Source organism: Bombina bombina, chromosome 4, assembly GCF_027579735.1.
Source record: "Bombina bombina isolate aBomBom1 chromosome 4, aBomBom1.pri, whole genome shotgun sequence".
Lineage (NCBI taxonomy): Eukaryota > Metazoa > Chordata > Amphibia > Anura > Bombinatoridae > Bombina > Bombina bombina.
In genome coordinates this window covers 958,120,708-958,147,915 of record NC_069502.1, presented here as the reverse complement: position 1 = coordinate 958,147,915, position 27,208 = coordinate 958,120,708, and the positions used below count along the sequence as shown (strand labels likewise).

Below are 27,208 nucleotides of genomic sequence, written 5' to 3'. Positions count from 1 at the left end.
ATTAGCAAGAGCACTAGATGGCAGCACTATGTCCGGTCATGTAGTTCTCCAGATATGTGCATGCTACCTATCACAATATCTCTTCAACAAAGAATAACATGAGAACGTAGCAAATTTGATAATAGAAGTAAATTTGAAACTTTTTTAAAATTCTATTCTCTATCTGAGTCATAAAAGACAAATTTTGGGTTTCATGTCCCTTTTTTAAATATAGAAAAAAACAACATATTTCTTTCATGTCTGCTGAAATTTAGATTTCTCGGGTAAACAGAAAAACTGTGGATTATCATTTTGGCTTAATGGACTTTTGTATGTACTACAAAACTATATACAAAAACATATCCATTTCACAAAAAGAAGTACAGTTTAAATCACTACTCTCAGTATTAATGGGTCATGAAACCCACAATTTTTCTTTCATGATAGAGAATACAATTTTAAACCACTTTGAATTTACAAATTTAGCTAATTTGTTTCCTTCTCTTGGTATTCTTTGTTAAAGAAGCAGACATGCACTACTGGGAGCTAGCTGAATGTGCTGGTTGAGCCACTAAGATGAGGCATAAATGTGCAGCCACCAATCAGCAGCTCTTGGGTCTACCTAGGTATCCTATTAAACATACGATATAAGGAAAACAAAACAAATTAGATAATAGAAGTAAATTGGAAAGTTGTTTAAAATCACATGGTCTATCTAAATCATCAAATAATTGTTTTTTTGTTTCATGTCCCTTTAAGGGCAGTATTGGGTTAAGTTAGTGCTCTGTGCAATATAGGTAATTTGGGTGTTCAATAATTTGTGTACGTTACTGGCAGTATATATTACTGACAATATGGCAATGAAAGCAATGCTCTTTGTGTTAATGGCAATGTGAGGGGTACATTATAGAACTCTATAGATTACTATCATTATGGGGACTACATCACAGAGTGTTTTGCTGGCAATCTAGAGGTTAAATCACTTTACTGTTATAGTTAATGTCAATGAAGAAGGTAAATCATTGCAATGTCTGGGTTACTGAGATTATGGAGAATAAACACTATGGGCCAGATTTATCAAACTATCCGGCTGCACGCTCGCATGAACAATCTTGCAGCTGAGAACCGCTGCACCATCTATGTGACATATCTCAATCTCCCTGGACTTTTCTGACCGGGGAGATTGACAGCCTTTGCAGGGGGTGACGTTGTTCACTAGCCGTAGTGTGCATGACGCAATGCCAGGTGGACAGGTATAGCCTACATTACAAGTGCACAATTCAAGCGCCGTTGAGTTTAAACATTCCTGGAGAGCAATCCACGCTGCTTGCATTTATGTGATGTTAGTATAGTGTGCTCTATACTATTCATATTGCATAGCACAGGTGGAAGTTTGCCTTAGATAATAGATTTCTATAAGGGCCGACCCTAAAAATCAAAGTAAAGTGCAAAGTTAGTGGAGCAAACAAAATTCATTTCAATAAGTAGAGATTTTGGTGAAGTCCTTTTCTAAATTCCTTTAACGTTTTTGCATGCACAACAGCAAGAGATATCAGTTAACACCTGATTTTCAAAAGTGTTAAAAAAATAAAGCAGTATTTTTAATTGTGCACAAGCACCAGGGGCATAACTATAGGGGCCCTAAAGGTCTCAATTGAGACTGGGCCTATGCTTCTAGGGGGCCCACCTGTCCCTGCAATTGTTAGTGACATTGCTATAGGGGTGCCTGGTGAGGCCAGGACTTCACATGGCTACTTTGCATGCCCTGCCCCCTGAAAAAAACAGGGCTTACATTTTAAGGAAAGTGTAATGATTTGCCTTTACAATATGGTGGCAGAGTTACCAAGATGGACACCACAGTTTTGCTATACAGAAAAACATGCCACCATATTTGTACAGATAGGCTGTTTGGTTAGTTTGTACCATAGGATATGCAACTAAAGGGGAAGGATTACCCACATAGATAAGCAGTTATTTTTTTCCTAGCTCAGAATCTGCTTATTGCAAACAGCCAGAAAGGGAACTATTGGAATGGGGGGCCCTCCATAGCCTTTGCCCTAGGGCCCAATGAGGTCTAGCCCCTGACCATAACAATAGTTAACCGAAGACATACTTCAAGCACAATAAGCATGAAAGACAGTGGCATGCTATATAAGTATCTGGGGTGTTAAAAATACTGTGCATTATTGGTTGTGCGAAGATGAGTGCAAAATAAGGTACCACGTATTATCAATTGAGCTCCACTTATAATCTAGTGCTATGATTGTTTCTGGTAATATAATAGACAAACTGCATTATATGTGTTACTGTCAGAAAAGGGGTTAAACACTGGGTTAGTGAACATAACTGCTCTGTGTGACGTGTGGGTTACTGGCAGAAGGTGTATAAATCATTGTAACCTATGTGTGTATTATTGTCAGGAATGAGTTAATAACCAATTGCTCAGCTGTTAGAAACATAAACAAGGCAAATCTAAAATTGCTAAGAGTGGGGGGATGAGAGTGGCAGCATAAAACATAAATATGATTATGCTGCTGAACATTATATTGTTTTACAAATAGGAAAACCCATAGATCATGTAAGTTCTCTGAGAATGCCTTCATGCACATTCACACCCTGATGATGTGAACTGTGTGTCTTGGATCAGCAAAAGTAATAAAGTTCACCTTTGTTCTACTTAGATAAAAACTTCTTACCATTGTTTTTTTACTTCCAAGAGTTCATTTGAAACTTAAAGGAACAGTAAACACCTTGTAATTACAAGATATTTCTGTTGTGTTGCTATAGAATAACATATCAGCCAATTTTTAATATTTTTAAAAGAAACTTCCAACATCCTTGATACATGCATCCACTTTGACGTTTTTTTAATTTTTTAATTTATTTTTTAATTTTAAATAATTTTTATATTTATTTTCTGAAGTGTAGGATTCCCCTTAGCCTCCCACCTCCCTGATCCCTCCCAAACAGCTCTCTAACATTCCCCCTTCTAATGGTGTCTCGTAGATGTCGCCCCCCCCCACCCTGATTCCCATTTGTCTGTAGTGTAGCGTCCCTTCCCTCCTTCCCTCTCCCATCCATATTTTATTTTATTATATATATATATATATATATATTAATTTTATAAAACATACACACACACACTGAAAGATACCTGGCTCCTAGATTTTCATCACATTTGGCGAGCACTATATATATAATAATACTGCACTCTGGAATAATTAGGAGTATTTTTAACACAAATTGGATATTTTAGTGGTTTGATCTCTGTGTCTGCTATTAAATAGGGCACACACAGGGAGGTAGGTCTTAGAGATAAGGGGTGGTTAAAGCCTTAAAAAGGCCTTTTAAACAGGGATAGTAAACACCTTAAGATTTTAACACAATTGACTATGCAGAGGCTAGGGTAAAGTTAATGCTGCACTAAGGAACCCAAGCACAAGGAATTAGTCTGAGGGACCTTCCCCCAGGCTGGTTCCCTCATGACTGAAAAAAACTCAGGTTGCAACTAACATGCAAAATATATATAAGTAATATAACCCCTTGAATTCTAAAACATGCAGCAGACAATTATCCCACTAATTGCCTATAACATGCACCAGTAACAACAATACACTAGTGATTTAACCCCTTGATTTAGCCAGATGTATATAACAAACAAAAATAATTCTTACAAGGGATATCCAACCGGGCTGAATCTCTCGCCACAAATAGTGATATAACCACTTGGTTGTCATAAACATACAAACGTGATGTAACCTCTTGGTGGGCAGTAGTACATAACCTTTATTTAACCCAGCGGTTTTCCCTTTTTTAAGTTGAGAAGGTGATAGAAAATATGATATTGATTACCCCTTTACTCCTTCAGGGGAAATAGTGAATGAGTCATACATATCAGGATTAGCATAATGCTGAAGTGAAAATATGTTTTGAGGACCTTTAGGACTCTGGTGGAAAAAGATTCAGACATGGTCTGAGCATGAAAGAAGACAACGCAGGGATCTGCAAAGAGGCATAAATTTCAAAAGAACTCCAGCCACCAACTTCTTTAAAAGAACTTTATTCTTTTATCTTGGGTCCCATTGATAATACGTTTCAAGCCTGCACTAGGCTCTTAGTCATGACTAAGAGCCTAGTGCAGACTTGAAACGTTGTATTATAAATGGGACCCAAGATAAAAGAATAAAGGTCTTTTAAAGAAGTTGGTGGCTGGAGTTCTTTTGAAATTTATGGATATTGGTGAGACTTGGCAAGTCTGTTGCTCCGTGCCCCACTGAAGGAAGATACAGGTGTGCTGTTTCCACTACTCTGAATTATCTGCAAAGAGGAACAGCAGAAGATGAACAGGAAGAGAGTTTGATCACCTTGGGGAAAGATTTTTTAGGGGAAGAATGTTGCAGTTGTCAATTGTGCAGCTAATAAGGGAGGGGGAGAGATTTTTGTTTCATGATTACAGAGGATGAAGCAAATTAGGTTGGCAAGACTAGAATATTAGTGTTTTGAACAAATGCAGACATGATGAGCGTAGCTGGTATATCAGTTTTGGTCATGATAAATGGTATAACACCCTACAATATATGTTCAGTAGTGCAGATCTTTGTGTTCAAGGCTAAGCTTTTTTTAACCCTTAAGTGACCAGACCATTTTTCAATTTTCTTGCCGTTAGGGACCAGGGCTATTTTTACATTTTTGTGGTGTTTTTGTTTAGCTGTAATTCTCCTCTTACTCATTTTATATACTGTTTTTCTCACCATTAAATGGACTTTCTTCTGTTATGTGTGATCAGTCCACGGGTCATCATTACTTCTGGGATATAACTCCTCCCCAACAGGAAATGCAAGAGGATTCACCCAGCAGAGCTGCATATAGCTCCTCCCCTCTACGTCAGTCCCAGTCATTCTCTTGCACCCAACGACTAGATAGGATGTGTGAGAGGACTATGGTGATTATACTTAGTTTTTATGACTTCAATCAAAAGTTTGTTATTTTACAATAGCACCGGAGCGTGTTATTACTTCTCTGGCAGAGTTTGAGGAAGAATCTGCCAGAGTTTTTTACTATGATTTTAACCGGAGTTGTTAAGATCATATTGCTGTTCTCGGCCATCTGAGGGAGGTAAAGGCTTCAGATCAGGGGACAGCGGGCAGATGAATCTGCATTGAGGTATGTAGCAGTTTTTATTTTCTGAATGGAATTGATGAGAAAATCCTGCCATACCGTTAAAATGACATGTATGTATACACTTCAGTATTCTGGGGATGGTATTTCACCGGAACTACTCTGTTAAAGGTCACTAATCCTTTTAATAACTATTTATCATGTTAAACGTTTTTGCTGGAATGTAGAATCGTTTACATTGCTGAGGTACTGTGTGAATAAATATTTGGGCATTATTTTCCACTTGGCAGCCTTTTTTGCTTTTATTTGTGACAGTTTCGTTTCTCTTCACTGCTGTGTGGGAGAGGGAGGGGCCGTTTTTGGCGCTCTTTGCTACGCATCAAAAAATTCCAGTCAGTTACTTTTATATTTCCTGCATGATCCGGTTCATCTCTGACAGATCTCAGGGGTCTTCAAACTTCTTTTAAGGGAGGTAAATTCTCTCAGCAGAGCTGTGAGAATTCTTATAGTGACTGTGAATAAAAACGTTGCTTGTATTTTTTATGTCAAATTTAATTATTGTTATTTTACTAATGGGAACAAACCTTTGCTAAAAGTTGTGTTGTCTTAAAGTTTGATGCTATAACTGTTTTTCAGTTCATTATTTCAACTGTCATTTAATCGTTTAGTACCTCTTTGAGGCACAGTACGTTTTTGCTAAAAAAGATTATAACCAAGTTGTAAGTTTTTTTGCTAGTGTGTTAAACATGTCTGACTCAGAGGAAGATATCTGTGTCATTTGTTCCAATGCCAAGGTGGAGCCCAATAGAAATTTATGTACTAACTGTATTGATGCTACTTTAAATAAAAGTCAATCTGTACAATGTGAACAAATTTCACCAAACAGCGAGGGGAGAGTTATGCCGACTAACTCGCCTCACGCGGCAGTACCTGCATCTCCCGCCCGGGAGGTGCGTGATATTATGGCGCCTAGTACATCTGGGCGGCCATTACAGATAACATTACAAGATATGGCTACTGTTATGACTGAAGTTTTGTCTAAATTACCAGAACTAAGAGGCAAGCGTGATCACTCTGGGGTGAGAACAGAGTGCGCTGACAATGCTAGGGCCATGTCTGATACTGCGTCACAGCTCGCAGAGCATGAGGACGGAGAGCTTCATTCTGTGGGTGACGGTTCTGATCCAAACAGATTGGACTCAGATATTTCAAATTTTAAATTTAAATTGGAGAACCTCCGTGTATTACTAGGGGAGGTCTTAGCAGCTCTCAACGATTGTAACACCGTTGCAATACCAGAGAAACTGTGCAGGTTGGATAAATACTTTGCGGTACCGGCGAGTACTGAAGTTTTTCCTATACCTAAGAGACTAACTGAAATTGTTACTAAGGAGTGGGATAGACCCGGTGTGCCGTTCTCACCCCCTCCAATATTTAGAAAGATGTTTCCAATAGACGCCACCACTCGGGACTTATGGCAAACGGTCCCCAAGGTGGAGGGAGCAGTTTCTACTTTAGCTAAGCGTACCACTATCCCGGTGGAGGATAGCTGTGCTTTCTCAGATCCAATGGATAAAAAATTAGAGGGTTACCTTAAGAAAATGTTTGTTCAACAAGGTTTTATATTGCAACCCCTTGCATGTATCGCGCCGATTACGGCTGCGGCAGCATTTTGGATTGAGTCGCTGGAAGAGAACCTTAGTTCATCTACGCTAGACGACATTACGGACAGGCTTAGAGTCCTTAAACTAGCTAATTCTTTCATTTCGGAGGCCGTAGTACATTTAACCAAACTTACGGCTAAGAACTCAGGATTCGCCATACAGGCACGTAGGGCGCTGTGGCTAAAATCCTGGTCAGCAGATGTTACTTCTAAGTCCAAATTACTTAATATACCTTTCAAGGGGCAGTCTTTATTTGGGCCCGGTTTGAAAGAAATTATCGCTGACATTACAGGAGGTAAGGGCCACGCCCTACCCCAAGACAAAGCCAAAGCTAAGGCTAGACAGTCTAATTTTCGTCCCTTTCGGAATTTCAAAACAGGAGCAGCATCAACCTCCACTGCACCAAAACAGGAAGGAGCTGTTGCTCGTTACAGGCAAGGCTGGAAGCCTAACCAGGCCTGGAACAAGAGCAAGCAGGCCAGGAAACCTGCTGCTGCCCCAAAGACAGCATGAATCGAGAGCCCCCGATCCGGGACCGGATCTAGTGGGGGGCAGACTCTCTCTCTTCGCCCAGGCCTGGGCAAGAGATGTTCAGGATCCCTGGGCACTAGAGATCATATCTCAGGGATACCTTCTAGACTTCAAATTATCTCCCCCAAGAGGGAGATTTCATCTGTCAAGGTTGTCAACAAACCAGATAAAGAAAGAAGCGTTTCTACGCTGCGTACAAGATCTGTTATTAATGGGAGTGATCCATCCGGTTCCGCGGTCGGAACAAGGACAAGGGTTCTACTCAAACCTGTTTGTGGTTCCCAAAAAAGAGGGAACTTTCAGGCCAATCTTAGATTTAAAGATTCTAAACAAATTCCTAAGAGTTCCATCGTTCAAAATGGAAACTATTCGGACAATTTTACCCATGATCCAAGAGGGTCAGTACATGACCACTGTGGATTTAAAGGATGCTTACCTTCACATTCCGATCCACAAGGATCATCACCGGTACCTAAGGTTTGCCTTCTTAGACAGGCACTACCAGTTTGTAGCTCTTCCATTCGGATTGGCTACGGCTCCAAGAATCTTCACAAAGGTTCTGGGTGCCCTTCTGGCGGTACTAAGACCGCGAGGGATTTCGGTAGCTCCGTACCTAGACGACATTCTAATACAAGCTTCAAGCTTTCAAACTGCCAAGTCTCATACAGAGTTAGTTCTGGCATTTCTAAGGTCGCATGGATGGAAAGTGAACGAAAAGAAGAGTTCTCTCTTTCCTCTCACAAGAGTTCCATTCTTGGGGACTCTTATAGATTCTGTAGAAATGAAGATTTACCTGACAGAAGACAGGTTAACCAAGCTTCAAAACGCATGCCGTGTCCTTCATTCCATTCAACACCCGTCAGTAGCTCAATGCATGGAGGTGATCGGCTTAATGGTAGCGGCAATGGACATAGTACCTTTTGCACGCCTACATCTCAGACCGCTGCAATTATGCATGCTAAGTCAGTGGAATGGGGATTACTCAGATTTGTCCCCTACTCTGAATCTAAATCAAGAGACCAGAAATTCTCTTCTATGGTGGCTTTATCGGCCACACCTGTCCAGGGGGATGCCATTCAGCAGGCCAGACTGGACAATTGTAACAACAGACGCCAGCCTACTAGGTTGGGGCGCTGTCTGGAATTCTCTGAAGGCTCAGGGACTATGGAATCAGGAGGAGAGTCTCCTGCCAATAAACATTCTGGAATTGAGAGCGGTTCTCAATGCCCTTCTGGCTTGGCCCCAGTTAACAACTCGGGGGTTCATCAGGTTTCAGTCGGACAACATCACGACTGTAGCTTACATCAACCATCAGGGAGGGACAAGAAGCTCCCTAGCAATGATGGAAGTATCAAAGATAATTCGCTGGGCAGAGTCTCACTCTTGCCACCTGTCAGCAATCCACATCCCGGGAGTGGAGAACTGGGAGGCGGATTTCTTGAGTCGCCAGACTTTTCATCCGGGGGAGTGGGAACTTCATCCGGAGGTCTTTGCCCAAATACTTCGACGTTGGGGCAAACCAGAGATAGATCTCATGGCGTCTCGCCAGAACGCCAAACTTCCTCGCTACGGGTCCAGATCCAGGGATCCGGAAGCAGTTCTGATAGATGCTTTGACAGCACCTTGGAACTTCGGGATGGCTTATGTGTTTCCACCCTTCCCGCTGCTTCCTCGATTGATTGCCAAAATCAAACAGGAGAGAGCATCAGTAATTCTAATAGCACCTGCATGGCCACGCAGGACTTGGTATGCAGATCTAGTGGACATGTCATCCTGTCCGCCTTGGTCTCTACCTCTAAGACAGGACCTTCTGATACAGGGTCCATTCAAACATCAAAATCTAACTTCTCTGAAGCTGACTGCTTGGAAATTGAACGCTTGATTTTATCAAAACGTGGTTTTTCTGAGTCGGTTATTGATACCCTGATTCAGGCTAGGAAGCCTGTTACCAGAAGGATTTACCATAAAATATGGCGGAAATATCTATACTGGTGCGAATCCAAAGGTTACTCCTGGAGTAAGGTTAGGATCGCTAGGATATTGTCTTTTCTACAAGAAGGCTTAGAAAAGGGTTTATCAGCTAGCTCATTAAAGGGACAGATTTCAGCTCTGTCCATCTTGTTACACAGGCGTCTGTCAGAAGATCCAGACGTCCAGGCCTTTTGTCAGGCTCTAGCTAGGATCAAGCCTGTGTTTAAGGCTGTTGCTCCGCCATGGAGTTTAAACTTAGTTCTTAACGTTTTACAGGGTGTTCCGTTTGAACCCCTTCATTCCATTGATATAAAATTGTTATCTTGGAAAGTTCTGTTTTTAATGGCTATTTCCTCGGCTCGAAGAGTTTCTGAGTTATCAGCCTTACATTGTGATTCCCCTTATCTGATTTTTCACTCAGACAAGGTAGTTCTGCGTACTAAACCTGGGTTCTTACCTAAGGTAGTCACTAACAGGAACATCAATCAAGAGATTGTTGTTCCATCCCTGTGTCCAAATCCTTCTTCAAAGAAGGAACGTCTTCTACACAATCTGGATGTAGTTCGTGCCCTCAAGTTCTACTTGCAGGCAACTAAAGATTTTCGCCAAACTTCTTCCCTGTTTGTCGTTTATTCTGGACAGAGGAGAGGTCAAAAAGCTTCTGCTACCTCTCTCTCTTTTTGGCTTCGTAGCATAATACGTTTAGCCTATGAGACTGCTGGACAGCAGCCTCCTGAAAGAATTACAGCCCACTCCACTAGAGCTGTGGCTTCCACTTGGGCCTTTAAGAATGAGGCCTCTGTTGAACAGATTTGCAAGGCTGCAACTTGGTCTTCGCTTCATACTTTTTCCAAATTTTACAAATTTGACACTTTTGCTTCTTCGGAGGCTATTTTTGGGAGAAAGGTTCTTCAGGCAGTGGTTCCTTCTGTATAATGAGCCTGCCTATCCCTCCCGTCATCCGTGTACTTTTGCTTTGGTATTGGTATCCCAGAAGTAATGATGACCCGTGGACTGATCACACATAACAGAAGAAAACATAATTTATGCTTACCTGATAAATTCCTTTCTTCTGTTGTGTGATCAGTCCACGGCCCGCCCTGTTTTAAGGCAGGTAAATATTTTTTAAATTATACTCCAGTCACCACTTCACCCTTGGTTACTCCTTTCTCGTTGATTCTTGGTCGAATGACTGGGACTGACGTAGAGGGGAGGAGCTATATGCAGCTCTGCTGGGTGAATCCTCTTGCATTTCCTGTTGGGGAGGAGTTATATCCCAGAAGTAATGATGACCCGTGGACTGATCACACAACAGAAGAAAGGAATTTATCAGGTAAGCATAAATTATGTTTTCTAAAGATATCATTATTTTCATCATATCATGTAATTTACTATAATTTTTTTTTATAAAATATGATGAATTTTAAAAAAAAACACACTTTTTCTAACTTTGACCCCCAAAATCTGTTACACATCTACAACCACCAAAAAACACCCATGCTAAATAGTTTAAAAATGTTGTCCTGAGTTTAGAAATACCAAATGTTTACAGCGATAGTTACATTGTAACACTGATATCTATCAGGATTCCCTGAATAATCTTTCACGTGTGTGTGTGTATGTGTATATATATATATATATATATATAATTATATTTTTTTTATTTTTTTTAGTAGACGACCCAAAGTATTCATCTAGGCCCATTTTGGTATATTTCATGCCACCATTTCACCGCCAAATGCAATCAAATAAAAAAGAAACTTTAACTTTTTCACAAACTTTAGGTTTCTCACTGAAATTATTTACAAACAGCTTGTGCAATTAGGGCACAAATGGTTGTAAATGCTTCTCTGGGATCCCCTTTCTTCAGAAATAGCAGACATATATGGCTTTGGCGTTGCTTTTTGGTAATTAGATGTCCGCTTAATGCCACTGCGCACCACACTTGTATTATGCCCAGCAGTGAAGAGTTAATTAGGTAGCATGTAGAGTTAATTTTATCTTTAGTGTAGAGATCAGCCTCCCCCCTGACCCCTCTCAAACAGCTCACTTCCCTCCCCACCCCCCAATGGTCACCCCCATCTTAAGTACTGGCAGAAAGTCTGCCAGTACTAAAATAGGCTTCTTTTTTTTTATTTTATAAAGTTTCTTCAGTGTAGGATCCCCCTTACACCCCAACCTCCCTGATCCCCCCCCCACAAACAACTCTTTTACCCTCTACCTATTTGTGGCCATCTTAGGTACTGGCAGCTAGTTAGGCTTATTTAAAAAAATAAAAAATGTATTATACCTATTTCTCCAACATAGGTGTGTCCGGTCCACGGCGTCATCCTTACTTGTGGGATATTCTCTTCCCCAACAGGAAATGGCAAAGAGCCCAGCAAAGCTGGTCACATGATCCCTCCCAGGCTCCGCCTACCCCAGTCATTCTCTTTGCCGTTGTACAGGCAACATCTCCACGGAGATGGCTTAGAGTTTTTTAGTGTTTAACTGTAGTTTTTATTATTCAATCAAGAGTTTGTTATTTTGAAATAGTGCTGGTATGTACTATTTACTCAGAAACAGAAAAGAGATGAAGATTTCTGTTTGTATGAGGAAAATGATTTTAGCAACCGTAACTAAAATCCATGGCTGTTCCACACAGGACTGTTGAGAGCAATTAACTTCAGTTGGGGGAACAGTGTGCAGTCTCTTGCTGCTTGAGGTATGACACATTCTAACAAGACGATGTAATGCTGGAAGCTGTCATTTTCCCTATGGGATCCGGTAAGCCATGTTTATTACGATCGTAAATAAGGGCTTCACAAGGGCTTATTAAGACTGTAGACTTTTTCTGGGCTAAATCGATTCATTATTAACACATATTTAGCCTTGAGGAATCATTTTATCTGGGTATTTTGATATAATAATATCGGCAGGCACTGTATTAGACAACTTATTCCTTAGGGGCTTTCCCAAAGCATAAGCAGAGCCTCATTTTCGCGCCGGTGTGGCGCACTTGTTTTTGAGAGGCATGGCATGCAGTCGCATGTGAGAGGAGCCCTGATACTTAGAAAAGACTTTCTGAAGGCGTCATTTGGTATCGTATTCCCCTTTGGGCTTGGTTGGGTCTCAGCAAAGCAGATACCAGGGACTGTAAAGGGGTTAAAGTTTAAAACGGCTCCGGTTCCGTTATTTTAAGGGTTAAAGCTTCCAAATTTGGTGTGCAATACTTTTAAGGCTTTAAGACACTGTGGTGAAAATTTGATAAATTTTGAACAATTCCTTCATGTTTTTTCGCAAATGCAGTAATAAAGTGTGTTCAGTTTAAAATTTAAAGTGACAGTAACGGTTTTATTTTAAAACGTTTTTGTACTTTGTTATCAAGTTTATGCCTGTTTAACATGTCTGAACTACCAGATAGACTGTGTTCTGAATGTGGGGAAGCCAGAATTCCTATTCATTTAAATAAATGTGATTTATGTGATAATGACAATGATGCCCAAGATGATTCCTCAAGTGAGGGGAGTAAGCATGGTACTGCATCATTCCCTCCTTCGTCTACACGAGTCTTGCCCACTCAGGAGGCCCCTAGTACATCTAGCGCGCCAATACTCCTTACTATGCAACAATTAACGGCTGTAATGGATAATTCTGTCAAAAACATTTTAGCCAAAATAAACACTTGTCAGCGTAAGCGCGGCTGCTCTGTTTTAGATACTGAAGAGCATGACGACGCTGATATTAATATCTCTGAAGGGCCCCTAACCCAGTCTGATGGGGCCAGGGAGGTTTTGTCTGAGGGAGAAATTACTGATTCAGGGAACATTTCTCAACAGGCTGAACCTGATGTGATTGCATTTAAATTTAAGTTGGAACATCTCCGCATTCTGCTTAAGGAGGTATTATCCACTCTGGATGATTGTGACAAGTTGGTCATCCCAGAGAAACTATGTAAAATGGACAAGTTCCTAGAGGTGCCGGGGCTCCCAGAAGCTTTTCCTATACCCAAGCGGGTGGCGGACATTGTTAATAAAGAATGGGAGAGGCCAGGTATTCCTTTCGTCCCTCCCCCCATATTTAAAAAATTGTTTCCTATGGTCGACCCCAGAAAGGACTTATGGCAGACAGTCCCCAAGGTCGAGGGAGCGGTTTCCACTTTAAACAAACGCACCACTATACCCATAGAGGATAGTTGTGCTTTCAAAGATCCTATGGATAAAAAATTAGAAGGTTTGCTTAAAAAGATGTTTGTTCAGCAGGGTTACCTTCTACAACCAATTTCATGCATTGTCCCTGTCGCTACAGCCGCATGTTTCTGGTTCGATGAGCTGATAAAGGCGGTCGATAGTGATTCTCCTCCTTATGAGGAGATTATGGACAGAATCAATGCTCTCAAATTGGCTAATTCTTTCACCCTCGACGCCACTTTGCAATTGGCTAGGTTAGCGGCTAAGAATTCTGGGTTTGCTATTGTGGCGCGCAGAGCGCTTTGGTTGAAATCTTGGTCGGCTGATGCGTCTTCCAAGAACAAGCTACTTAACATTCCTTTCAAGGGGAAAACGCTGTTTGGCCCTGACTTGAAAGAGATTATCTCTGATATCACTGGGGGTAAGGGCCACGCCCTTCCTCAGGATCGGCCTTTCAAGGCAAAAAATAAACCTAATTTTCGTCCCTTTCGTAGAAACGGACCAGCCCAAGGTGCTACGTCCTCTAAGCAAGAGGGTAATACTTCTCAAGCCAAGCCAGCTTGGAGACCAATGCAAGGCTGGAACAAAGGAAAGCAGGCCAAGAAACCTGCCGCTGCTACCAAGACTGCATGAAATGTTGGCCCCCGATCCGGGACCGGATCTGGTGGGGGGCAGACTCTCTCTCTTCGCTCAGGCTTGGGCAAGAGATGTTCTGGATCCTTGGGCGCTAGAAATAGTCTCCCAAGGTTATCTTCTGGAATTCAAGGGACTTCCCCCAAGGGGGAGGTTCCACAGGTCTCAGTTGTCTTCAGACCACATAAAAAGACAGGCATTCTTACATTGTGTAGAAGACCTGTTAAAAATGGGAGTGATTCATCCTGTTCCATTAAGAGAACAAGGGATGGGGTTCTACTCCAATCTGTTCATAGTTCCCAAAAAAGAGGGAACGTTCAGACCAATCTTAGATCTCAAGATCTTAAACAAGTTTCTCAAGGTTCCATCGTTCAAGATGGAAACCATTCGAACTATTCTTCCTTCCATCCAGGAAGGTCAATTCATGACCACGGTGGATTTAAAGGATGCGTATCTACATATTCCTATCCACAAGGAACATCATCGGTTCCTAAGGTTCGCATTCCTGGACAAACATTACCAGTTCGTGGCGCTTCCTTTCGGATTAGCCACTGCTCCAAGGATTTTCACAAAGGTACTAGGGTCCCTTCTAGCTGTGCTAAGACCAAGGGGCATTGCTGTAGTACCTTACTTGGACGACATTTTGATTCAAGCGTCGTCCCTTCCTCAAGCAAAGGCTCACACGGACATCGTCCTGGCCTTTCTCAGATCTCACGGATGGAAAGTGAACGTGGAAAAGAGTTCTCTATCCCCGTCAACAAGGGTTCCCTTCTTGGGAACAATTATAGACTCCTTAGAAATGAGGATTTTTCTAACAGAGGCCAGAAAAACAAAACTTCTAGACTCTTGTCGGATACTTCATTCCGTTCCTCTTCCTTCCATAGCTCAGTGCATGGAAGTGATCGGGTTGATGGTAGCGGCAATGGACATAGTTCCTTTTGCGCGCATTCATCTAAGACCATTACAACTGTGCATGCTCAGTCAGTGGAATGGGGACTATACAGACTTGTCTCCGAAGATACAAGTAAATCAGAGGACCAGAGACTCACTCCGTTGGTGGCTGTCCCTGGACAACCTGTCACAAGGGATGACATTCCGCAGACCAGAGTGGGTCATTGTCACGACCGACGCCAGTCTGATGGGCTGGGGCGCGGTCTGGGGATCCCTGAAAGCTCAGGGTCTTTGGTCTCGGGAAGAATCTCTTCTACCGATAAATATTCTGGAACTGAGAGCGATATTCAATGCTCTCAAGGCTTGGCCTCAGCTAGCGAGGGCCAAGTTCATACGGTTTCAATCAGACAACATGACAACTGTTGCGTACATCAACCATCAGGGGGGAACAAGGAGTTCCCTAGCGATGGAAGAAGTGACCAAAATCATTCTATGGGCGGAGTCTCACTCCTGCCACCTGTCTGCTATCCACATCCCAGGAGTGGAAAATTGGGAAGCGGATTTTCTGAGTCGTCAGACATTGCATCCGGGGGAGTGGGAACTCCATCCGGAAATCTTTGCCCAAGTCACTCAGCTGTGGGGCATTCCAGACATGGATCTGATGGCCTCTCGTCAGAACTTCAAAGTTCCTTGCTACGGGTCCAGATCCAGGGATCCCAAGGCGGCTCTAGTGGATGCACTAGTAGCACCTTGGACCTTCAAACTAGCTTATGTGTTCCCGCCCTTTCCTCTCATCCCCAGGCTGGTAGCCAGGATCAATCAGGAGAGGGCGTCGGTGATCTTGATAGCTCCTGCGTGGCCACGCAGGACTTGGTATGCAGATCTGGTGAATATGTCATCGGCTCCACCTTGGAAGCTACCTTTGAGACGAGACCTTCTTGTTCAGGGTCCGTTCGAACATCCGAATCTGGTTTCACTCCAGCTGACTGCTTGGAGATTGAACGCTTGATTTTATCGAAGCGAGGGTTCTCAGATTCTGTTATCGATACTCTTGTTCAGGCCAGAAAGCCTGTAACTAGAAAGATTTACCACAAAATTTGGAAAAAATATATCTGTTGGTGTGAATCTAAAGGATTCCCTTGGGACAAGGTTAAGATTCCTAGGATCCTATCCTTCCTTCAAGAAGGATTGGAAAAAGGATTATCTGCAAGTTCCCTGAAGGGACAGATTTCTGCCTTGTCGGTGTTACTTCACAAAAAACTGGCTGCTGTGCCAGATGTTCAAGCTTTTGTTCAGGCTCTGGTTAGAATTAAGCCTGTTTACAAACCTTTGACTCCTCCTTGGAGTCTCAATTTAGTTCTTTCAGTTCTTCAGGGGGTTCCGTTTGAACCCTTGCATTCCGTTGATATTAAATTATTATCTTGGAAAGTTTTGTTTTTAGTTGCAATTTCTTCTGCCAGAAGAGTTTCAGAATTATCTGCTCTGCAGTGTTCTCCTCCTTATCTGGTGTTCCATGCAGATAAGGTGGTTTTACGTACTAAACCTGGTTTTCTTCCAAAAGTTGTTTCTAACAAAAACATTAACCAGGAGATTATCGTACCTTCTCTGTGTCCGAAACCAGTTTCAAAGAAGGAACGTTTGTTGCATAATTTGGATGTTGTTCGCGCTCTAAAATTCTATTTAGATGCTACAAAGGATTTTAGACAAACATCTTCCTTGTTTGTTGTTTATTCCGGTAAAAGGAGAGGTCAAAAAGCAACTTCTACCTCTCTCTCTTTTTGGATTAAAAGCATCATCAGATTGGCTTACGAGACTGCCGGACGGCAGCCTCCCGAAAGAATCACAGCTCATTCCACTAGGGCTGTGGCTTCCACATGGGCCTTCAAGAACGAGACTTCTGTTGATCAGATATGTAGGGCAGCGACTTGGTCTTCACTGCACACTTTTACCAAATTTTACAAGTTTGATACTTTTGCTTCTTCTGAGGCTATTTTTGGGAGAAAGGTTTTGCAAGCCGTGGTGCCTTCCATTTAGGTGACCTGATTTGCTCCCTCCCTTCATCCGTGTCCTAAAGCTTTGGTATTGGTTCCCACAAGTAAGGATGACGCCGTGGACCGGACACACCTATGTTGGAGAAAACAGAATTTATGTTTACCTGATAAATTACTTTCTCCAACGGTGTGTCCGGTCCACGGCCCGCCCTGGTTTTTTAATCAGGTCTGATAATTTATTTTCTTTAACTACAGTCACCACGGTACCATATGGTTTCTCCTATGCAAATATTCCTCCTTAACGTCGGTCGAATGACTGGGGTAGGCGGAGCCTGGGAGGGATCATGTGACCAGCTTTGCTGGGCTCTTTGCCATTTCCTGTTGGGGAAGAGAATATCCCACAAGTAAGGATGACGCCGTGGACCGGACACACCGTTGGAGAAAGTAATTTATCAGGTAAACATAAATTCTGTTTTTTTCTATAGTGTAGCTGACCCCCCTCAATACCCTACCCCCTCCTCCTCCCAGATCCCTTTCCCAAATCTTTACTATTGCCCTCTCCCTTTTTTCCTTCACCTAAGATGTTCCATATTGTAGCGGTTCCACGCGCTTCCGCCCCATCACGCACGCTCCTGGTTCTTACACCGGAACTCCTCCAGCGATGGGCCGCCCACCCGCCACCCTCCTATCCCTCTCACCGCACCAACAGAGTGTCCCTCTCTGCATCGGTTGCTTACCAGAGGGTATTGCAGGATGCCTCAATATCGAGGCATCACTACAATACCCTGAGAGCGTCTGGAAGCGATCACGATCGCTTCTACCGCTTGAAACCCCTGAGGACGTACAGGGTAGATCCTTGGTCATTAACTACCAGTTTTTGTAGGACGTACCCTGTACGTCCTTGGTGGTTAAGGAGTTAATACCCTTTGTACTGCAGAGTGTCTTGAGTTACATGTGCCTTTAATGTCTTCTGTAAAGAAATTGTCTAACCCAAGAAATCTTTTTTTATATATAAACTGACTGTGCTGCTAAATCTTTGTTATATCCACTCCTCATTTTTAACTTTTTTTTTTGTTTGCAGAAAATGATCAGATAGTGTATGAAGTAACTGGATCACAAATCTCTTCACAACCCTTAAATACCTCTCTGGCGCTGAAGGAATGGCTTTCATCAGAGACTGCTACTGCTCATGAACGCGAATGGCATTACACAAAAGTAAAAAAAATAACGGAAACACTACCAACCTCACCTCCTAATGTTATTAGATTTAACCGAACTATATCGAATATTGCACTTTCTGAGCATAAGGATGTGAAGTTTAGTTGTTCAGTTGTGGTTCCTGAGATTTATATTGGAGAACAGATTACCTGGTGGAAGGACGGCATGTTACTACCGTCATCAGAACGCATTTCCATCCAGTCTTTTGAGATTGAACATAATGAAATGGCCACTATGTTGTCATCTTGCAGGTATGATGTGTGTTTCATTATTCATGTTATCTGTATAATGATTTTTAAGTGTATTCGTTATTGGAAATCTATTACTATTTCAGAATAATGATCAAAAATTTGTGGCAATGTAAAGAAATCGTGCAAAATCTTTAGAGATTTTTTTTTTCCAGCTTTATATTGCAAGGTATGTGTCTCAAAAAAATTAAATGTTGATTATTTCCAGGTTAGAAAACTTCAGAACTAGAGAAATCTCAATACGCTTGTGCTTCTTAAAGGGACAGTCAAGTCCAAAAAAACTTTCATGATTTAAATAGGGAATGTAATTTTAAACAACTTTCCAATTTATTTTTATAACCAATTTTGCTTTGTTCTCTTGGTATTCTTAGATGAAAGCTAAACCTAGGAGGTTCATGTGCAAATTTCTTAGACCTTGAAGACTGTCTCTATTTTGAATGCATTTTGACCACTAGAGGGCATTAGTTTATGCGTTTCATATAGATAACATTGAGCTCATGCACATGAAGTTACCCTGGAGTGAGCACTTATTGGCTAAAATGCAAGTCTGTCAAAAGAACTGAAATAAGGAGGTAGTTTGCAGAGGCTTAGATACAAAGTAATCATAGAGGTAAAAAGTGTATTTCTATAACAGTGTACAAAACTGGGGAATGAGTAATAAAGGGATTATCTTTAGCAAGACTATGTAATATCTAACTTTACCAACCAAGCTTACAGGACGGTGATCAGTACAGTGAGATACTACAGTTTTGCAAGATATAATCTCATTATTTTCAATGGTAGACATGGTGCCTTTTTACTAAGCACTTTTTTAAATGTGAGAAATATTTAAAAGCCCATTTTTGTTAATGGGAAAAGCTGCAGCCACTTTTATGCAAGGTATTCATATATATAATCTTGTTTCGAGACCAAAACCACTGCAAATTAAAATTATACACACATTATACACACGTGCTGTATACCCATAATGCCCCAGCTCAAATGTATGACTAATTAATGTATTCATTTACAAGTCTTGCTTGGAAGAGAAAAGTGTAATTTTGTGCATGCAAATTGGTATTATCCTTTCATATTATACAATGGTGTCGATGTCAACACTTGTATTATAAGGGATATTTATGCAGAAGGACCATTGTCTTAATAATTTGCATTTGTATAAGATATAATTGGTAGCTTCTGGTAACTTTACATTGGAAATCACTGTTTACTTTCAGCCCTGGTAAGTTGCGCTTGAGCAATACTAGCACTCGAGCAAACATACAGATTCTTTGTGCTATAGATTTCACTTGAGCACAATTTATGATAGAAATGCTATATATATATATATATATATATATATATATATATATATATACATACATACATCATGGAAATATCTGGTTGATATATAACAAAATACTGTAATGTATTTAAAAATGCTCTCTTTTTGATGCATCATATAATTACATTAATGCCCTTTTAATTATATTTTAACATTTATCATACAGGCGTGTACTCTAATCCTGTAGAAAAGCTGTTGTTTTTTTCTTTACAAAATTAAGCTTTCATGATTCAGATAGAGCATGCAATTGTAAGAGAATTTTCATTTTACTTTTATTCTCAAATTAATTTGTTCTATTGTATCATTTATTAAAAAGCATACATACATACATAGGCTCAGTAGTAGCAGTGTTCTACTGGAAGATAGCTGGTGGCTGCAAACATATGCCTCTTGTCATTGGCCCACAGCTAGCATTACTGCTCTGGAGTTGGCTATGTGTTTAATTTAACCCTTGTACAAGGGTTAAACACATAGGGACCAATGCCGATGTTTCTTACATTTTATTTTCGTATTGGAAAAACAGTATTGGCCATTTTTTTTCTCAAAACGATCACCAGTTTGCCAAGTGAAACTCATTAAAGTGTGATAACTCCCACGAGATTCAATCTCCATTTCTCCGTTACGTCAAATAATAATGAAAGTCTGCGTCTGCTCCACTTCTCATCAGTAGCATAGCCCCTATCAGTGAGTGACTCCTTTTATAGTGGGTTAATGGGGTTAATTAAGTACATGTTTTGCAATTGGATAGAGTATCCTTTTCACAACTATCGTTATTTGTTTGATATATTTTATTCATATGTTAACATTTTTCATTTCATGTAATTGATGATGATGATGTGTTCTGCATCGTTTGTTATATGGGGCAATTCAATTGTCATCAATAAGAACCATTGCTGTTATTGGCATGGGCAGCGCCATCTTGTTTTTCTAGTTTAAACATGCGCAGTTCTGTGGCCAAGATCATTCTCTTGTATGGGATGGGAAGCATGTTATCGTTCATTCTGTGGGTGTTGAGCAATTATCAAGAGCCTTTGATCTGTTGTTGATATAAAGTTGATAACTTATGGTTAGTGGATTGTGGTCACCAAAGTCAATGGAATTGAGGCATCATATCAGTGACTTTCCCAATATACGAAAATAGTGTTATTGTAATGTGATCATTCAGAAGTTGAAAAGGGCATATCGGGGTTTATATACATGGTATAAAAAATTCAAATCAACCTCCATAGTCAGTACAAGGAACAGTAAAATAAAATGCTCAAACACATTAGAGCATTTTTTTGTTGTTGCAGTTTTACGTCCCTTTAAGGTCTATTGAACATTAAAGGGCCACTGTAAGTAAATATTTTCTATGCCTGTTACTAACTAACTACCCCAAATACGCTTTTTATCAATAGCATTTCATTAACATATCTCTAACGTATATCAGAAATCTTGTCTGCAAATTTAATTGTTTTCCAAACCCACTCCGTGGGTATTCTTTGCTCTGTACCAATCCGCTTACAATACCTAGGTTTCAAAATGGCGCTTTAAACACAAAGTTATTGGTTTAAGTATTTTGAACATGCAGTGCTGAAAATAGTGGGCAGGATAACGTGACATCATCGGCAAATAAAATATATAACTTTTAGAATGTTATGAAACTTCGTTTTGGAGAAAATATAGGTCAGTAGGTTTTAATTAATGTTTATTAACTTTAATATGTTAGTTGTTTAGCTTAAAAATTATAACAGAAAGTAATCCTTTAAGCTGATAAATCCTTAAAGGACCACTCAATGCAGTAGAATTACATAATTAACAAGTACATAATAAAAAGACAATGCAATAGCACTTACTCTTAATTTCAAATAAGCAGTAGATTTTTTTCTGACACATTTTTTCACCTATTTTCCAGCTTCCTGTATCATATGACAGACATCAGCCAATCATGGACTAGTATACGTATAACCTATGAGCTTGTGCACATGCTCAGTAGGATCTTGTTCCCCAGAAAGTGTAAATAAAGACTATGCAAAATATGATAATGGAAGTAAATTTGAAAGTGTCTTACAACTACATGCTCTTTCTGAATCATAAGTTTAATTTGACTTGAGTGTCCCTTAAAGGGACACTGTACCCAAAAATTTTCTTTTGTGATTCAGATTGAGCATGAAATTTTAAGCAACTTTCTAATTTACTCCTATTATCAAATTGTCTTCATTCTCTTGGTATCTTTATTTGAAATGCAAGAATGTAAGTTTAAATGCCGGCCCATTTTTGGTGAACAACCTGGTTTGTCCTTGCTGATTGGTGGATAAATTCATCCACCAATAAAAAAGTGCTGTCCAGAGTACTGAAACAAAAAAAACTTAGATGCCTTCTTTTTCAAATAATGATAGCAAGAGAACGAAGAAAAATTGATAAAGTAAATTAGAAAGTAAATTAGAAAGTTTCTTAAAATTTCATGCTCAATCTGAATCACGAAATAAATATTTTGGGTACAGTGTCCCTTTAAATAAGCTTCTCTGAAAGGTTGAAAAATACCCCTCACAGTTTATAACTGTTTGTTAGTACAAAATCCTTTTTGTAAAAAAAAAAAAAAAAAAAAAAAGGATTCTAAACAGAACTATTTTTAAGTAAATTACTCCACAGCTTACATTTTCTGTATGTAGATTGAATATCAGACAAAAAGGTTCTGTAATAATACAAATAAGAAATACTGTAAATAAAAATGTTGTGCTTTTTGAATCAGAATAAAGCAGCTTATTTAACATTTCATTTATTTCCTTAAAGCATTTCAGACGTGAAGAGGTCAGACAATGGGTCATACACGTGTAAATTAAAAATGAAAGAGAATGAAATTGTTTCAGATCCAATCAACATTGAAGTAGAAGGTAAGAAAATAGTTTAATCTGATGAAGTATAATCTTTATAAAGCATTATTTACTACCTCATGAAATTTCTTTGTGAAAGCTGCGCTGTTTACAATAAAGTTTTAAGCAATATTCCAAACTGCAATTGTAAGAAAATGCAAATGGCTGACAAAGTAAGCCTGCAATAAATAACTTAAAGGGACATATAACTGCTGAGTACAACTACAGTAATGTGGTTACTACCCATCATGCTATTGTTTGCTCTCCTGTAACTGCAGCTCTCTTTAAAGTCGTTCTCTTATTTTAACCTATTACAGAAAGCTGGTAAAGCTACAATTTTATACAGGGCGCCGCGGCCGCCATTTTGATACGCACACATTATTGCAGCCTGTGACAAAGGCAGTGCACTTTCATAGATCAGTAACACAGCTGTACCTTGCACTGAGGATTAGCTTGCACAATATGAAGCAGATGAGTTATATTTTTTCAGTTTAAAAGTTACATAATAAATCATTAAAAAAAAATAAATTTTATCCACCCCCCTTAAGGACCAGCGACGTACCCTGTATGTCACTGGCCTTTTTTTGGGACTTGATTGTTTTATAGCGCGGTCTTGCTGCCAGCAGCATTGAGACTGCTCTATTCCACAAAGCCTTCTGGAGGGAGGGCATTAATAGCGTGTTCTTGCTAGACTTGTGCTATTATGTCCTGAAAAAACCCTTAACGACCAGTGACATACAGGGTACATTGTGGTCATTAAGGGGTTAATTGAAGATGGTTTTAGCACTGCTCCTTGGTGCATTCATTGCCTTTGATATTGTTTTATATGCCTTTACTGATTGGTAGTTTTCAACAATTTGCTCTCACAGTTTGACAAATTTTTGCGGACCATGGCTATCCCAGTAGGATGCAATCCCAGACATTCAATCAAATCCTACAGCATGAAATGACTTTAATCTGGGTTTAATCAGAATCACTTTTATTGATGTCATGTGTATGCTATTTACCTATAGGCATGATCAACAATGTGATTGGTTATATGCGAACACAACTAGAGCCCCCATTGTGAAAGGTTGTGCAGACTTATGCAACCAGGGAGTTGTCGTTTTTTATTTTTTATTTTATTTAAAATGTTTCTAATAAGTAACTATTTGCTTTTTCTCTCTGGATTTTTGTTGGTTAAAAGATCACATTGCAGATGGAAAAAGTCTGATATTTACATTGTTATTTCTGTCTTTACACTTTAAAAACCTGCAATTTTATAAGGATGCGTAGACTCTTTATTTTCACAGGAGCACTTAAATGTCCCTTTAATATTGTTGCAATTTATCCACTTGGTAAATCAAAAAACAATTTAGTAATTTTTTTGTTCATAATTTAATAGTATTAATTAGTTACCATTTGTATAACTAATTAGTTGTGGCCTTATATTCTTACATTTAAAGGCACATTCTAGTGTAAAAATAAAATGTTCTCTTTACGTTTTTTTTTTTTTTTTTTAAACAACTTCTCATCAATTATTAATAAGTGTTTAACTCTTTCAAAGGGGCTAGTCAAAGTTGTACTCTTGGAACACCCCCTTTGTGCTCCAGTTAAGGATAAGGCTAGTCATCTAGAGCAGGGATTTTCAACCTTTTTTTGCCGTGGCACACTTTTTTACGTTAAAAAAATCCTGTGGCACACCACCATCCCAAAATTTTACAAAATCACACATTGTAGCCTAATACAGGATATATATACAGTATATATATATATATATATATATATATATATATACACACACACACTCATGTAACACACACACACACACACACACACACACACACACACACACAGTACTGTGCTGTCATGCCATGCCTCCTACAAACTATACATGACATATTGACATTCATTCACAAACAATCATAATGATTGTCTGTGAATGAATGTCAATGTCATGGTTGTAAATAATGCCTGATGAGCCTGTCACATACCTCCCAATATTTCAAAGAGGGACACCCCCGCACTGTTGTCAGTCTGCCGCAGCACACCTGAGGATCTCTCAAGGCACACTAGTGTGCCACGGCACACTGGTTGAAAAACGCTGATCTAGAGCAACAGCTCATGGACTGTGCACTTAAAACCTTTGAAATAATACAATTATAATTTCAGCTAGACACAACATATAATAACAATATGGCCATAGAAGTTTTCTAGGGGTTTACCTTCTATTGACCCAGCATCTGCACTTTTCCATGCTTGCCTATCCCTATCAATATGTCTATATAAATCTCCACTGTAGATTTCAAAGGAACATTCTAGTGTGTAAATTAAAATGCTCTTGTTTAGTTACAGCAACTTATTCTGAAACAAATCAATTTTCAGCTATTTGTAGAGCTCCAACAGAGTTAAAGTGAATGCAAAGTTTAATGAGAAAGTGCTCCATTTTTAAAAATACTCTTTAAAACAGGGGCACTTTCATTTATTAAACTTTACATTTAAGCTTTTTTTTTTTAAAAAATACTTACCTTTTTCCTTATGACAGCAGACCGGCGATACTCCGCCCGCAGCTTCTGCTGTACTTGGCACAGCAATGACGAATTCGGCTTCCTCCAATCATTGCGTGCACCCCAAGGCTTCCAGCTGGTGAGGCCACGCAATGATTGGAGGAAGCCGGATTCATCATCGATATGCAAAATACAGCATGAGAAGCAAGCTGGGGATAGCCGGTCTGCAGTCATAAGGAAAGATGTAAGTATTTAACAAAAACCCTTAAATGTAAAGTTAAATGAATGAAAGTGCCCCTGTTTTTATGAGTATTTTTCAAAACCATGCACTTTTTAATTAAACTTTACATTCACTTTAATGTAGTTTGTTAAGGTAAACCTTCACTATGATTTTGGTGTCTCTAAATAAAAGGGCATTAAAATAACAAAAAAATAATCTGTATAGCACTATTTAAACATGTTAAAACCCTGTTTTTATGTAAAAAACTAACATACAGATTTGTTCACAACCTAGGGACAACTTCCAGCCATAGCTATAACTGTCAGAGAGGGACATGCCCTACAAGCAGAAAAGCAAAAAAAAAACCATGGACATTAATTTAAAAAAAAAAAGAAAAAGTAAACACTGTTATACATTTTAACATGCTCAATTTTATATAAAACAAAGAAAAATGATTCTGCCTCCTCTGATGTTGCTGTCAAAGAGTGCTGCTTCCAAGGGGTTAAAGGGACAGTTTATCCTCATATGTTCTCCCAATTATCCATTTTACCTGCTGTAGTGTATTAAATTGTTTACAAATAGTTCCTTTACCTTTATATCATCATTTTAAAATAACTGATGTTGCTTGTAGTATCCCTACCTATACTGGATTTTCTATACTAGGCTATTGACAAGCTATGTAAACACAGCCAGCAGAAGAAATTACACCCAGTGGGGAGTGAAAGAGATACTTTTCTGAAATGTTAATTTTCAATAGTTTTTTCTAAGTATTGTACAGAAACAAAGGAAAGAAAAGGAAGCATTTGAATGATAAGATAAGGATGTCTGATCTCTTATTTTAATGAGTTGTGGTTTCAAAGAGCAAATCCACCTATTTCCAAAAAAAAGGAACAATTTCTCATACATTTTATACTCCGCAGCTGGTATATCAAGTCATTGGGAACATTAAGGGGAAACCAGTTTTACAGTACACTGTTCCTTTTAAATTGAGTTTCTACCACTAGCCCTGTTAACATGTGTAGACAGTATGACATTGGCCACATAATGTCACTGGTTACGTGGCCTTACGTTGCCTCTTGAATGTATCGACTAAAGAAAAATTCCTATACTGAACAAAAAAATACCTTTATGTTACTTTCACTTTTCTGATCAAATAATATGCAAAATACAAGGCTACAAACACCTTGGCTGTTTGTTAAAGGGACACTTAGTGTAAAAATAAAATGCTTTTATTTTTTAGAGCATTTTATTTGTAAACAAATTCCCTCCTTTTACTATGTGTTTAACCCTTTCACACCCCTGTGCTAATTCTTGTTTCATTTTTCATTACCACTGTAATCACCTTAAAATTAGAGGGGTGGTGTGAGGGGATTTCCCTCTTTTACTTAATTGTTCTATAATAAAATTGGAGGGAAAAGATAGGGGTTTTGTAATAGCTCCTATCCCCACCACTAGAAAATACCTGGTGAGGGCAGTTGCATTTTAGGAAGACAAGTGACTCATCATTTTAATTGAGGGGTCACTTGATCCTCTAGAACAAATAGGGGTAAGATGGAGTCTGCTTTAGAGTCCTCTACCCCTCATGGAAAACACCACATTGAGTGGTGCTTCAGCCTCATCTCCTTTAAATGAGGGCTCTTGTCCCAGTACGTGGTCTGGGGGCTGAAGTGTGGGCTTTAAAATCCCTCCTCCCCAGTCACATCTCACTAACAATTTCATCTCTGCAGCTGCATGGACTTCCTTCTTCCTCATGACATCATCACACATGCACATGGTGACATCATGGGAAGTTCCCACTGCAGCGGTGGGGAAGGTAACTGCAATCTCCTCTTCCCGCTTAATTGCTGGGGCCCCCAGGTTCCACATCAGAAGGGGAACCCTCCTGGAGGACCTTAAATTGTCATCCTCCTCACTTC

The 27,208-nt window shown here is 39.7% G+C and overlaps 1 protein-coding gene across 1 annotated transcript in view; it reads left to right on the top strand.

Moving 5' to 3' along the window:
* MERTK (MER proto-oncogene, tyrosine kinase) overlaps nucleotides 1-27,208 on the top strand; it is a 355,152-nt gene that overhangs the window by 17,938 nt on the left and 310,006 nt on the right. The window contains exons 2-3 of the mRNA XM_053711970.1: nucleotides 18,029-18,416; nucleotides 22,507-22,607. Coding sequence (XP_053567945.1) covers nucleotides 18,029-18,416; nucleotides 22,507-22,607 — 489 coding nt within the window. The remainder of the gene's footprint in view (nucleotides 1-18,028; nucleotides 18,417-22,506; nucleotides 22,608-27,208) is intronic.